The sequence below is a fragment of the Mytilus galloprovincialis genome, chromosome 2 (assembly GCF_965363235.1).
Source record: "Mytilus galloprovincialis chromosome 2, xbMytGall1.hap1.1, whole genome shotgun sequence".
NCBI classification, from domain to species: Eukaryota; Metazoa; Mollusca; class Bivalvia; order Mytilida; family Mytilidae; genus Mytilus; species Mytilus galloprovincialis.
This window is the reverse complement of record NC_134839.1, coordinates 88,750,673-88,764,216: the sequence shown is the minus strand read 5'-3', so window position 1 is coordinate 88,764,216 and position 13,544 is coordinate 88,750,673. Positions and strand designations below refer to the sequence as shown.

The following is a 13,544-nucleotide window of genomic DNA, read 5'->3' as shown; positions in this document are numbered from 1 at the left end:
TCATGTGATGTTTTAAAATTAAGTGTCCTTAACCTCAAACATAACGTCCAATACAATCTAAGTATGATGTATACAAGCTGAAGCCCCGCCTATCTTAATTACCATGCTTGAGCAAACACTGATACAAACAAAGCAAGCAAGCCAAACAAAGATTTGTCTTGCTAGCATTAATGTAAAAGCTGTAATGAAAGTCTGAAAATTTACGTCTTAGAGTATGCATATTGGTCTATACATTTCTGCAGTATCTTACTATGTATATTTGTAACATTTGTAAATCAATATCTGGATCAATAATCCTTAACTGAAATTAATGTCACATATTGACAGTTCTGTAGCATCACAGCTATCTTAAGTTAACAGCTGTGAATGAACATTGTGGTGTCACAGCTATCTAAATTAACATCTGTGAATGAACATTGTGGTATCACAGCTATCTAAGTTAACATCTGTGAATGAACATTGTGGTATCACAGCTATCTAAGTTAACATCTGTGAATGAACATTGTTGTATCACAGCTATCTATGTTAACATCTGTGAATGAACATTGGGGTATCACAGCTATCTAAGTTAACATCTGTGAATGAACATTGTGGTTATCACAGCTATCTAAGTTAACATCTGTGAATGAACATTGTGGTATCACAGCTATCTAAGTTAACATCTGTGAATGAACATTGTGGTTATCAGCTATCTAAGTTTACATCTGTGAATGAACAATGTGGTATCACAGCTATCTAAGTTTACATCTGTGAATGAACAATGTGGTATCACAGCTATCTACGTTAACATCTGTGAATGAACAATGTGGTATCACAGCTATCTAAGTTAACATCTGTGAATGAACAATGTGGTATCACAGCTATCTAAGTTTACATCTGTGAATGAACATTGTGGTGTCACAGCTATCTAAGTTAACATCTGTGAATGAACATTGTGGTATCACAGCTATCTAAGTTTACATCTGTGAATGAACATTGTGGTATCACAGCTATCTAAGTTAACATCTGTGAATGAACATTGTGGTATCACAGCTATCTAAGTTTACATCTGTGAGTGACCATTGTTGCATCACAGCTGTCTACGTTAACATCTGTGAGTGAACATTGTGGTATCACAGCTATCTAAGTTAACATCTGTGAATGAACAATGTGGTATCACAGCTGTCTACGTTAACATCTGTGAGTGACCATTGTTGCATCACAGCTATCTAAGTTACATCTGTGAATGAACAATGTGGTATCACAGCTATCTAAGTTAACATCTGTGAATGAACATTGTGGTTATCAGCTATCTAAGTTAACATCTGTGAATGAACATTGTGGTATCACAGCTATCTAAGTTAACATCTGTGAATGACCATTGTGGTATCACAGCTATCTAAGTTTACATCTGTGAATGAACAATGTGGTATCACAGCTATCTAAGTTAACATCTGTGAATGAACATTGTGGTATCACAGCTATCTAAGTTAACATCTGTGAATGAACAATGTGGTATCACAGCTATCTAAGTTAACATCTGTGAATGAACATTTTGGTATCACAGCTATCTAAGTTAACATCTGTGAATGAACAATGTGGTATCACAGCTATCTAAGTTTACATCTGTGAATGAACAATGTGGTATCACAGCTATCTAAGTTAACATCTGTGAATGAACATTGTGGTATCACAGCTATCTAAGTTAACATCTGTGAATGAACATTGTGGTATCACAGCTATCTAAGTTAACATCTGTGAATGAACAATGTGGTATCACAGCTATCTAAGTTAACATCTGTGAATGAACATTTTGGTATCACAGCTATCTAAGTTAACATCTGTGAATGAACATTGTGGTATCACAGCTATCTAAGTTAACATCTGTGAATGAACATTGTGGTATCACAGCTATCTACGTTAACATCTGTGAATGAACATTGTGGTATCACAGCTATCTACGTTAACATCTGTGAATGAACATTGTGGTATCACAGCTATCTAAGTTAACATCTGTGAATGAACATTGTGGTATCACAGCTATCTACGTTAACATCTGTGAATGAACATTGTGGTATCACAGCTATCTAAGTTTACATCTGTGAATGAACATTGTGGTATCACAGCTATCTAAGTTAACATCTGTGAATGAACAATGTGGTATCACAGCTATCTAAGTTAACATCTGTGAATGAACATTGTGGTTATCAGCTATCTAAGTTAACATCTGTGAATGAACATTGTGGTATCACAGCTATCTAAGTTAACATCTGTGAGTGAACATTGTTGCATCACAGCTATCTAAGTTAACATCTGTGAGTGAACATTGTGGTATCACAGTTATCTAAGTTAACATCTGTGAATGAACATTGTGGTATCACAGCTATCTAAGTTAACATCTGTGAATGAACATTGTGGTATCACAGCTATCTAAGTTTACATCTGTGAGTGAACATTGTGGTATCACAGCTATCTAAGTTAACATCTGTGAGTGAACATTGTGGTATCACAGCTATCTAAGTTAACATCTGTGAATGAACAATGTGGTATCACAGCTATCTAAGTTAACATCTGTGAATGAACATTGTGGTATCACAGCTATCTACGTTAACATCTGTGAATGAACATTGTGGTATCACAGCTATCTAAGTTTACATCTGTGAATGAACATTGTGGTATCACAGCTATCTAAGTTAACATCTGTGAATGAACAATGTGGTATCACAGCTATCTAAGTTAACATCTGTGAATGAACATTGTGGTTATCAGCTATCTAAGTTAACATCTGTGAATGAACATTGTGGTATCACAGCTATCTAAGTTAACATCTGTGAGTGACCATTGTGGTATCACAGCTATCTAAGTTTACATCTGTGAATGAACAATGTGGTATCACAGCTATCTAAGTTAACATCTGTGAATGAACATTGTGGTATCACAGCTATCTAAGTTTACATCTGTGAGTGAACATTGTGGTATCACAGCTATCTAAGTTAACATCTGTGAGTGAACATTGTGGTATCACAGCTATCTAAGTTAACATCTGTGAATGAACAATGTGGTATCACAGCTATCTAAGTTAACATCTGTGAATGAACATTGTGGTATCACAGCTATCTACGTTAACATCTGTGAATGAACATTGTGGTATCACAGCTATCTAAGTTTACATCTGTGAATGAACATTGTGGTATCACAGCTATCTAAGTTAACATCTGTGAATGAACAATGTGGTATCACAGCTATCTAAGTTAACATCTGTGAATGAACATTGTGGTTATCAGCTATCTAAGTTAACATCTGTGAATGAACATTGTGGTATCACAGCTATCTAAGTTAACATCTGTGAGTGACCATTGTGGTATCACAGCTATCTAAGTTTACATCTGTGAATGAACAATGTGGTATCACAGCTATCTAAGTTAACATCTGTGAATGAACATTGTGGTATCACAGCTATCTAAGTTAACATCTGTGAGTGACCATTGTGGTATCACAGCTATCTAAGTTTACATCTGTGAATGAACAATGTGGTATCACAGCTATCTAAGTTTACATCTGTGAATGAACAATGTGGTATCACAGCTATCTAAGTTAACATCTGTGAATGAACATTGTGGTATCACAGCTATCTAAGTTAACATCTGTGAATGAACATTTTGGTATCACAGCTATCTAAGTTAACATCTGTGAATGAACATTGTGGTATCACAGCTATCTAAGTTAACATCTGTGAATGAACATTGTGGTATCACAGCTATCTAAGTTAACATCTGTGAATGAACATTGTGGTATCACAGCTATCTACGTTAACATCTGTGAATGAACATTGTGGTATCACAGCTATCTAAGTTTACATCTGTGAATGAACATTGTGGTATCACAGCTATCTACGTTAACATCTGTGAATGAACATTGTGGTATCACAGCTATCTACGTTTACATCTGTGAATGAACATTGTGGTATCACAGCTATCTACGTTAACATCTGTGAATGAACAATGTGGTATCACAGCTATCTAAGTTAACATCTGTGAATGAACATTGTGGTTATCAGCTATCTAAGTTAACATCTGTGAATGAACATTGTGGTATCACAGCTATCTAAGTTAACATCTGTGAGTGAACATTGTTGCATCACAGCTATCTAAGTTAACATCTGTGAGTGAACATTGTGGTATCACAGCTATCTAAGTTAACATCTGTGAATGAACATTGTGGTATCACAGCTATCTAAGTTAACATCTGTGAATGAACAATGTGGTATCACAGCTATCTAAGTTAACATCTGTGAGTGACCATTGTGGTATCACAGCTATCTAAGTTAACATCTGTGAGTGACCATTGTGGTATCACAGCTATCTAAGTTAACATCTGTGAATGAACATTGTGGTATCACAGCTATCTAAGTTTACATCTGTGAGTGACCATTGTTGCATCACAGCTATCTAAGTTAACATCTGTGAATGAACAATGTGGTATCACAGCTATCTACGTTTACATCTGTGAGTGACCATTGTTGCATCACAGCTATCTAAGTTAACATCTGTGAATGAACAATGTGGTATCACAGCTATCTAAGTTTACATCTGTGAGTGACCATTGTTGCATCACAGCTATCTAAGTTAACATCTGTGAATGAACATTGGGGTATCACAGCTATCTAAGTTAACATCTGTGAATGAACATTGTGGTATCACAGCTATCTAAGTTAACATCTGTGAATGAACAATGTGGTATCACAGCTATCTAAGTTAACATCTGTGAATGAACAATGTGGTATCACAGCTATCTAAGTTAACATCTGTGAATGAACAATGTGGTATAACAGCTATCTAAGTTAACATCTGTGAATGAACAATGTGGTATAACAGCTATCTAAGTTAACATCTGTGAATGAACATTGTGGTATCACAGCTATCTAAGTTAACATCTGTGAATGAACATTGTGGTATCACAGCTATCTAAGTTAACATCTGTGAATGAACATTGTGGTATCACAGCTATCTAAGTTAACATCTGTGAATGAACATTGTGGTATCACAGCTATCTAAGTTAACATCTGTGAATGAACATTGTGGTATCACAGCTATCTAAGTTAACATCTGTGAATGAACAATGTGGTATAACAGCGATCTAAGATGAACAATGTGGTATCACAGCTATCTAAGTTAACATCTGTGAGTGAACATTGTGGTATCACAGCTATCTAAGTTAACATCTGTGAATGAACAATGTGGTATCACAGCTATCTAAGTTTACATCTGTGAATGAACATTGTGGTATCACAGCTATCTAAGTTAACATCTGTGAGTGAACATTGTGGTATCACAGCTATCTAAGTTAACATCTGTGAATGAACAATGTGGTATCACAGCTATCTAAGTTAACATCTGTGAGTGAACATTGTGGTATCACAGCTATCTAAGTTAACATCTGTGAATGAACAATGTGGTATCACAGCTATCTAAGTTAACATCTGTGAGTGACCATTGTGGTATAACAGCTATCTAAGTTAACATCTGTGAGTGACCATTGTGGTATCACAGCTATCTAAGTTAACATCTGTGAATGAACATTGTGGTATCACAGCTATCTAAGTTTACATCTGTGAGTGACCATTGTGGCATCACAGCTATCTAAGTTAACATCTGTGAATGAACAATGTGGTATCACAGCTATCTAAGTTAACATCTGTGAATGAACAATGTGGTATCACAGCTATCTAAGTTAACATCTGTGAATGAACATTGTGGTATCACAGCTATCTAAGTTAACATCTGTGAGTGAACATTGTGGTATCACAGCTATCTAAGTTAACATCAGTGAATGAACAATGTGGTATCACAGCTATCTAAGTTAACATCTGTGAGTGACCATTGTGGTATCACAGCTATCTAAGTTAACATCTGTGAGTGACCATTGTGGTATCACAGCTATCTAAGTTAACATCTGTGAATGAACATTGTGGTATCACAGCTATCTAAGTTTACATCTGTGAGTGACCATTGTTGCATCACAGCTATCTAAGTTAACATCTGTGAATGAACAATGTGGTATCACAGCTATCTAAGTTAACATCTGTGAATGAACAATGTGGTATAACAGCTATCTAAGTTAACATCTGTGAATGAACAATGTGGTATAACAGCTATCTAAGTTAACATCTGTGAATGAACATTGTGGTATCACAGCTATCTAAGTTAACATCTGTGAATGAACATTGTGGTATCACAGCTATCTAAGTTAACATCTGTGAATGAACATTGTGGTATCACAGCTATCTAAGTTTACATCTGTGAATGAACATTGTGGTATCACAGCTATCTAAGTTAACATCTGTGAATGAACATTGTGGTATCACAGCTATCTAAGTTAACATCTGTGAATGAACATTGTGGTATCACAGCTATCTAAGTTAACATCTGTGAATGAACAATGTGGTATCACAGCTATCTAAGTTTACATCTGTGAATGAACATTGTGGTATCACAGCTATCTAAGTTAACATCTGTGAATGAACATTGTGGTTATCACAGCTATCTAAGTTAACATCTGTGAATGAACATTGTGGTATCACAGTTATCTAAGTTAACATCTGTGAATGAACATTGTGGTATCACAGCTATCTAAGTTTACATCTGTGAATGAACAATGTGGTATCACAGCTATCTAAGTTAACATCTGTGAATGAACATTGTGGTATCACAGCTATCTAAGTTAACATCTGTGAGTGAACATTGTGGTATCACAGCTATCTAAGTTAACATCTGTGAATGAACAATGTGGTATCACAGCTATCTAAGTTTACATCTGTGAATGAACATTGTGGTATCACAGCTATCTAAGTTAACATCTGTGAATGAACAATGTGGTATCACAGCTATCTAAGTTAACATCTGTGAGTGAACATTGTGGTATCACAGCTATCTAAGTTAACATCTGTGAATGAACATTGTGGTATCACAGCTATCTAAGTTAACATCTGTGAATGAACATTGTGGTATCACAGCTATCTAAGTTAACATCTGTGAATGAACATTGTGGTATCACAGCTATCTAAGTTAACATCTGTGAATGAACATTGTGGTATCACAGCTATCTAAGTTTACATCTGTGAATGAACATTGTGGTATCACAGCTATCTAAGTTAACATCTGTGAATGAACATTGTGGTATCACAGCTTATATCATGCTCATTTGTTATGCTTCTTTAATACAGCACTTACCTCATATAAATTGTAATTAACTCCTTTTTATGATTTTAGATTGTGGACTTTAAAAAGAAATGTATTAAATATTACGACTCAATGGGAGGACAAAATGTTAAATGTTTAAATGCAGTCAAGTAAGTATAGTATGAATTAGGTCAGATTAAGATTGTTTTCAAAATAATGATGTGGATTATTGTCTATAGATTAAATGACCGTACTCATATAAATTGATTGATTAAGGATAATGATGTTATCTTAATGTTGGTGATTACATTTAGCATTTACAAGTTTATGAAAATAAGGAGATGTGGTAGGGTTGCCAATGAAACAACTATCAACAAAAGACTACAAGTCAGGGATTCAAACATCTGTAGACAACTTCCAGTGTTCAACAATGAGTAAAAACCATACCCTATATTAAGCAATGCTTAATTACATGCTAAGGCATGTTTTTGATCTACCTGTTGCAAGCTCAATTAAGTAAATCAGATTGTAAGCTTTTGTGGACAAAACATTTTATCATATTATTGACTTGTCAGTTTTTTTAGATAACTTGAGACAACAATAAATAAAATCAGCTTGAATTAGTATTGTATTTAACATGTATACTTTTATCATTTTGAAGGCAATATTTATGTGATGAATGTAAAGACAAGAAAAATCAACAGTTTGACCAGTCAGGCTGGTCAACAGAAATAGCTGAGGTAAGGTTAATTTAATAGCTGTTTAAAATGAATCTGACAAGATATTGAAAAGACACAACTAAGATCAACAGGTCATATGTAAGGAAGGGGAGATTTAGTTATGCTTAGGACTTAATGTTAGTCCAAACCAGTTACTGTGTAGCTTGTTCCCTTCAAATGTGCTATTAATAAGAAATACATGTATATCCCAATAATGGCACCTTTAAACAGAGGTAATAATTTACTGGTAATGTTAGTGGTGAACATACATGTCTATAATACTTTTATTTTCTATTCGTAGGATATACCACAACAAATGAATGGTAGTGATTGTGGAATGTTTGCATGTAAATTTGCAGATTATATTACAAGAGGGGCTAATATCACATTTGAACAGGTAATAAATAGATAAATATTCCATTTCATTTCCTGTACCATTCAAAGATAATGCTCTAGAGCTTAGTTTCACCCACCTAACATCTACATTGTACCGTTGAAGACCACATGTTTACTTCTAGGTGTCACTTCGTATTTATTTAAACAGCATTGGTGGTCTTGTAGTATCATGCTTACCTTAAGTGCAGGAGGTAATGATTTTGATCACAGCCATTTCAACCAAAGACTTGAAAATTTGTATTTGCTACTTCACCTGCTAAGCACAGGTCATTTAGTAGGCTGGTTGGCTCAGATTCAGAATAATGAGTCCATGTAGGGTGACTTGTCTTCCTGCAGACTGTTACTGTAAACCAACTTAATTTCGCGAATAGATAAATAACACGAATATAAGTCGTCGCGAAAATTGATTTCCTTATCTTACACATAAAGGGAATTAGAAAATCGCGAAAATAAATCGCCGCAAAGTGGGCTAGAAAGGGCTGAATGCGAAATAAAGTATCCGCGAAAATAAGTTGGTTTACAGTACCTTGTGAACTAACATCAAAAGTCCAGTACAAAGCAGGGTTTATAGTCATATAACATTAACATGTTCTCTTTCTACATAAGTATTTTATTTGCCATTAGACATTATACAGATATCCATTATCTTTTGGTATTTCTTGTCACAGGGTTGCTGTTTCATTGATGTATAATCTGCATCTCCTTTTATCCGTATTTTAATAATATACTGCCATCTTTACATGAAAAACTACCTAGAACTGAAACTGTTCTTTGCTGAAGTGGGAGATTTGACTACCGTCATGAGTCATGACTCTGGACGGAGATTTCCATATTAAAACATTAAACAGAAGACTCCTAATAATTTATAGAGAATTTACACTTGTTTAATAACAAAACAGTTTCTTGATGAGTAATGTTTTAATGTGACTAGTCTGAACTAGAAAGGTACACCATATATTAGTTCTTTTATGCAACAATCAACAATAGCATTACTAAAATCTTCTCTTTCTTTCAGAAACACATGTCATATTTCAGACGAAGAATGGTCTATGAAATTGTGAAGAAAAATTTACTTCAATGATTGATGACAGCTCAATTTTTCAAAATATTTTATGTGATGCAAAGACCATATCGACATGAGATCTCACAAGTTTGAGGCTTGAATCGTTCAAAGTCCCAATTTGAGTGGAAAAATGCTTGGATTATTGTGATAAAGTACTGGTACATTTGTTGTGACTAACAATGGAATCTATGGTTAAGTCAGAAGATAATAAGTTGGGTCAATGTTAAAGAAAGATGACAGACCATTATCACCTTATTTTGTTTACAGTTGAAATCTGGTGAAAAATAGATCTGTCTAAGAAAAGAATCACTGTCTGATTAAGATTTCTTAATAATCATGGGAATATCACACAATTAAACATACTGAGGTCCTACATTTGAAGGATGCTTTGACAGTTAAAATGAATCATTTTCAAGTGTTGGAATAGAATTCTTTGCTTTTTTGGATTTTTGTCTGTTATCTTGTTTGGTTGAATTCTAATAGTTTCAAAAATAAAAAGAGGGTAGAAAAATGTATGGCTGACTAAACTTTTTTGTAAAAACTGTTATAAGTGCTCACTATATTTTCTGAATTTATTTTTGAAATGGAAGCCAATTGTTAAGTTTGCTTAATGAAAATCTAAATATTACTTCAGGAATTTATTGTTAAAGTCAGCATAATTACATATTGATGTAAACTAATTATGGCAAGTACTCATCTTCATTTAGTGACTGGAAATCTTTGTAACTGTTATTGTACATAAGAATCTTATTATTAATATGTACAATGTATATGCCAGTTCCTATTTGTTGATGATTGTTAAGATTATATGAAAATAACAATTATAGTTTGAAGTACTTGTATGTATTAACGTCTTTGTGAATCATTTACAAAGATACAAATATGTCAGCATTTTTCTGATTTTGTTTTTGAAAGACAATCAGTAATTGATAGGATGTTATTCTAACTATCTGTTGCTGATGAAGACAATTTAAATCCTAAAGATAGATTTATCATAAAAAGTTCAATGTGCCATGATTTGTGTTTGATGAAAAAATATCTGAAGCAGTTAATTTTTGCATATAAAAAATAGGGTTACTGATGCAATACAATGTCAGAGGAATTGTTTCTACAAGTGCTAAAAATTAACTAGTCATCAATAAATGATTTTGTTTGTATTTTTTCAGTTCCATTTGATTTTAGGTGAATTGATCAATAATATAGAAAAATGATGTCTATAGAAAGCTGTGTAATAAGCACAGTAAAAAGAATAGTGATTAAACAAATCACACTACTTTCATTCTTTGTTTAGATTTATTGCAAGGCCAAATGAGCGATTAATCTTTTTTTATTTCCTTTTTTCCTGAAATTTGTTCAAATAATAGTACACGAAATGTGATTTATATTTATGTAATACTTATGACAAAAACCTGTTTCTCCTTAAAATTCAGACAATGTTGCTTAAATTTCTGTATGACAAAAAGGACTTCATGCTCCAATTCAAAATAGTGAAATATAGCCCATAATTAGAAATAAACAAATTGAAACTGTGTTATCCAAAATTTTTAATGCAGACCCATTCAACTGAAAAGTAGATAAGTGTGACTTAGTTATTAATGTACATACCCCTCTCTGTAAAATTGTACAGACCTTTGTATATATGTATATAATGTATGCATCCATTATCCTCAGTATGCCTGCTGGTTGTAAATTTATGTGATAATAATATTGTAAATTCAGAAATTATTGCATTCATTTATTACTGCAATTTTGTTATTTCAGACTAAAATGCGATTTTAATTTTTGCGATATTGAGAAAAATCCTATTTAAGTTGTATGAAAAATTTCAAAATGTGAGTTTAAATTATTGCATTTATAACCCTGTCGCAATTTTCGCAATAATAAAAACATCGCAATAATTTCTGAATTTACAGTAAAAGGTATGAAACAAAGTGTCTTAATCCATCAATTATTAGGGTGGGAGTTGGGAAAGACTGTCCATCAGTCATGTATTAGGCTAAAGTTGTTTTTAATGTAGTTTACCTTGAAGTTGTAGTCACAGCAACTTTAAAATTGGTACATTATGATGTGAACTTGTAACAATTTATGGGTTTGCTTAGGATTTGGCACTTATCTGAACTTTAAAAAATGTCATAGTTTATGTGGAGCATGTTTTCCATCAAGAAATATTTGTTTCATTCCCCATATATATTTTGTGTCATATGTTTGTTTCTCATTAGTTTGTAAATATCATTAACTGTAAGGGTGATACCCTTCGACACATTTTAATTTACAATCTGAAGTTTCTCATGTTTAAAAAAATTGCATGATATAGTTGAGTAGCAAGTTTTTTTCTGAGTCATTGAGGCCTCTTATTGTGTAATGTCAACAAATTGTGCAGGTAAATCAGGTTTCTTAATTTCCTATGCAGCTTATGGTATGAGTGTCTCATGACATTTCTTAAGAAAACCTGAGAGAATTATTTTTAGTTCATCTGATCTTAATGAAGATTTTCTTTTAGACTCTTCATGTCAAGATGTTTAAGAAATGTCTCAATAGCTTTACATTTTCTTAACTATAAGGGCCAGACTAAGTTAGGGTCAACATCCAATACTTGAGCTTTTGTTTTTATCAGTGATTTTTCTGTTAGTTCCTGCTTGGTTTTGTCAGTTGACCAAACATTGCAGATGTCAATTGTACCTGGTACTCAAAGTTTAGTTTCCTAAACAATTTGGACATGTTCCCATTGTTTTTTTATAATGTGATTTTCAGGAGTTTTTAGTGTGGCCTCAGTCACCTGGGTATTTGAAGTTTTCATAATCTGTAATAATTGAATATCAACTACACATTGATATTATTATAAGTGAGCCTTTTATGATTTTATCAATAGTGAAATGAAATAATGAAAACAGATATAAAATTGTATCCATTTTTCACGAATTGTATGTTTTTCTCTAAAGGTAAATATTATCTAAAGCATATGTGGTATCCCTTGTTGATTTCTTACTCTTTTGAATGTGATACAAGAAATATCTTATATGGAAAATATTTATTAAGCCATGACTAAGGGAATCATTTATCAATTAACTAACTTATCACCAAATGTTGAGGAATAACTATGACTTGAAATTGGTCATCTGACTTTTTCAGGTTTGTCATTTTTAGATTATTGATTGTTTTAATTGTGTTAGCGACCAAAATTTACAAATGTATTTTGTCTTGTTAACTTATCATTTCGTATTTAAGCACATACTCTTGTTTTTTGTAAGATGAAACTTTGAACTGTAATATAAAAAAATATTATTTGTGCAATAAATGTTAAAACTGACTTATAATTTGGTTTCTATATTTTCCCGTTTCTTATATTCACTGATTTCAATGGAATCTATATGCCACCATATTCAATATGAAATTGAGAATGTCAAAGAAACAACACAGCGAGAAAAACCTTGCACCTGCTGGTGCAGGCTTCAGCTGGCTCCAAAACATATAAATGAACTAAAATAAAAAATCTTACAAGACGTACAAAGGCCATAGGCTCCTGACTTAGGACAGGCGCAAAAATTCAGCAGGGTTAATCATGTCAAGTGAAATCTCAACCTTCCCATTATTGACAGCTACCACTTTTCTCATCGGAATCATCATTGTTTAAATTTGAATTATATTTTTTCTCAGTGCAATTATTTGACTAACCTTACCCAGCTTATGAATAAGAAATGGAGTTCTTTCCATAAATTGAAAAGGTGACTGTATGTTTGAGGTAAAGGCAACAGTAGTATATACCACTGTTCAAAAGTCCTAAATTGATTGAGAGAAAACAAACCCTGTTACAAACTAAAACTGAGGGAAACACATGTACTATAAGAGGAAAACAATGGAACAACATAAACACTGAAGTGCAACAAAAACAAACGCCAATGCAACATACACAGAAACAAACTATTTGATAACAACTGCCATATTTCTGACTTGGTACAGGACATTTTAAGAAAAAATGGTGTATTGAACCTTGATTTATGGCTAGAGTGTTTTATCATCATGACTTGGGACAGGCGCAAAAATGCGACGGGGTTAAACACGTTTATGAGATCTCAACCCTTCCCCTATACCTCTAGCCAATGTAGAAAAGTAAACGCATTACAATACATAATAAAATTGAGAATGGAAATGGGGAATGTGCCAAAGAGACAACAACCCGACCATAGAAAAAAACAACAGCAGAAGGTCACC

General features: G+C 33.3%; 1 protein-coding gene across 1 annotated transcript in view; it reads left to right on the top strand.

Moving 5' to 3' along the window:
• Window positions 1-12,642, top strand: part of LOC143064775 (uncharacterized) — a 44,147-nt gene extending 31,505 nt beyond the window's left edge. The window contains exons 15-18 of the mRNA XM_076237858.1: window positions 7,248-7,327; window positions 7,819-7,897; window positions 8,178-8,273; window positions 9,288-12,642. Coding sequence (XP_076093973.1) covers window positions 7,248-7,327; window positions 7,819-7,897; window positions 8,178-8,273; window positions 9,288-9,353 — 321 coding nt within the window. The 3' untranslated portion in view covers window positions 9,354-12,642. The remainder of the gene's footprint in view (window positions 1-7,247; window positions 7,328-7,818; window positions 7,898-8,177; window positions 8,274-9,287) is intronic.
• Window positions 12,643-13,544: the final 902 nt, after the last annotated feature.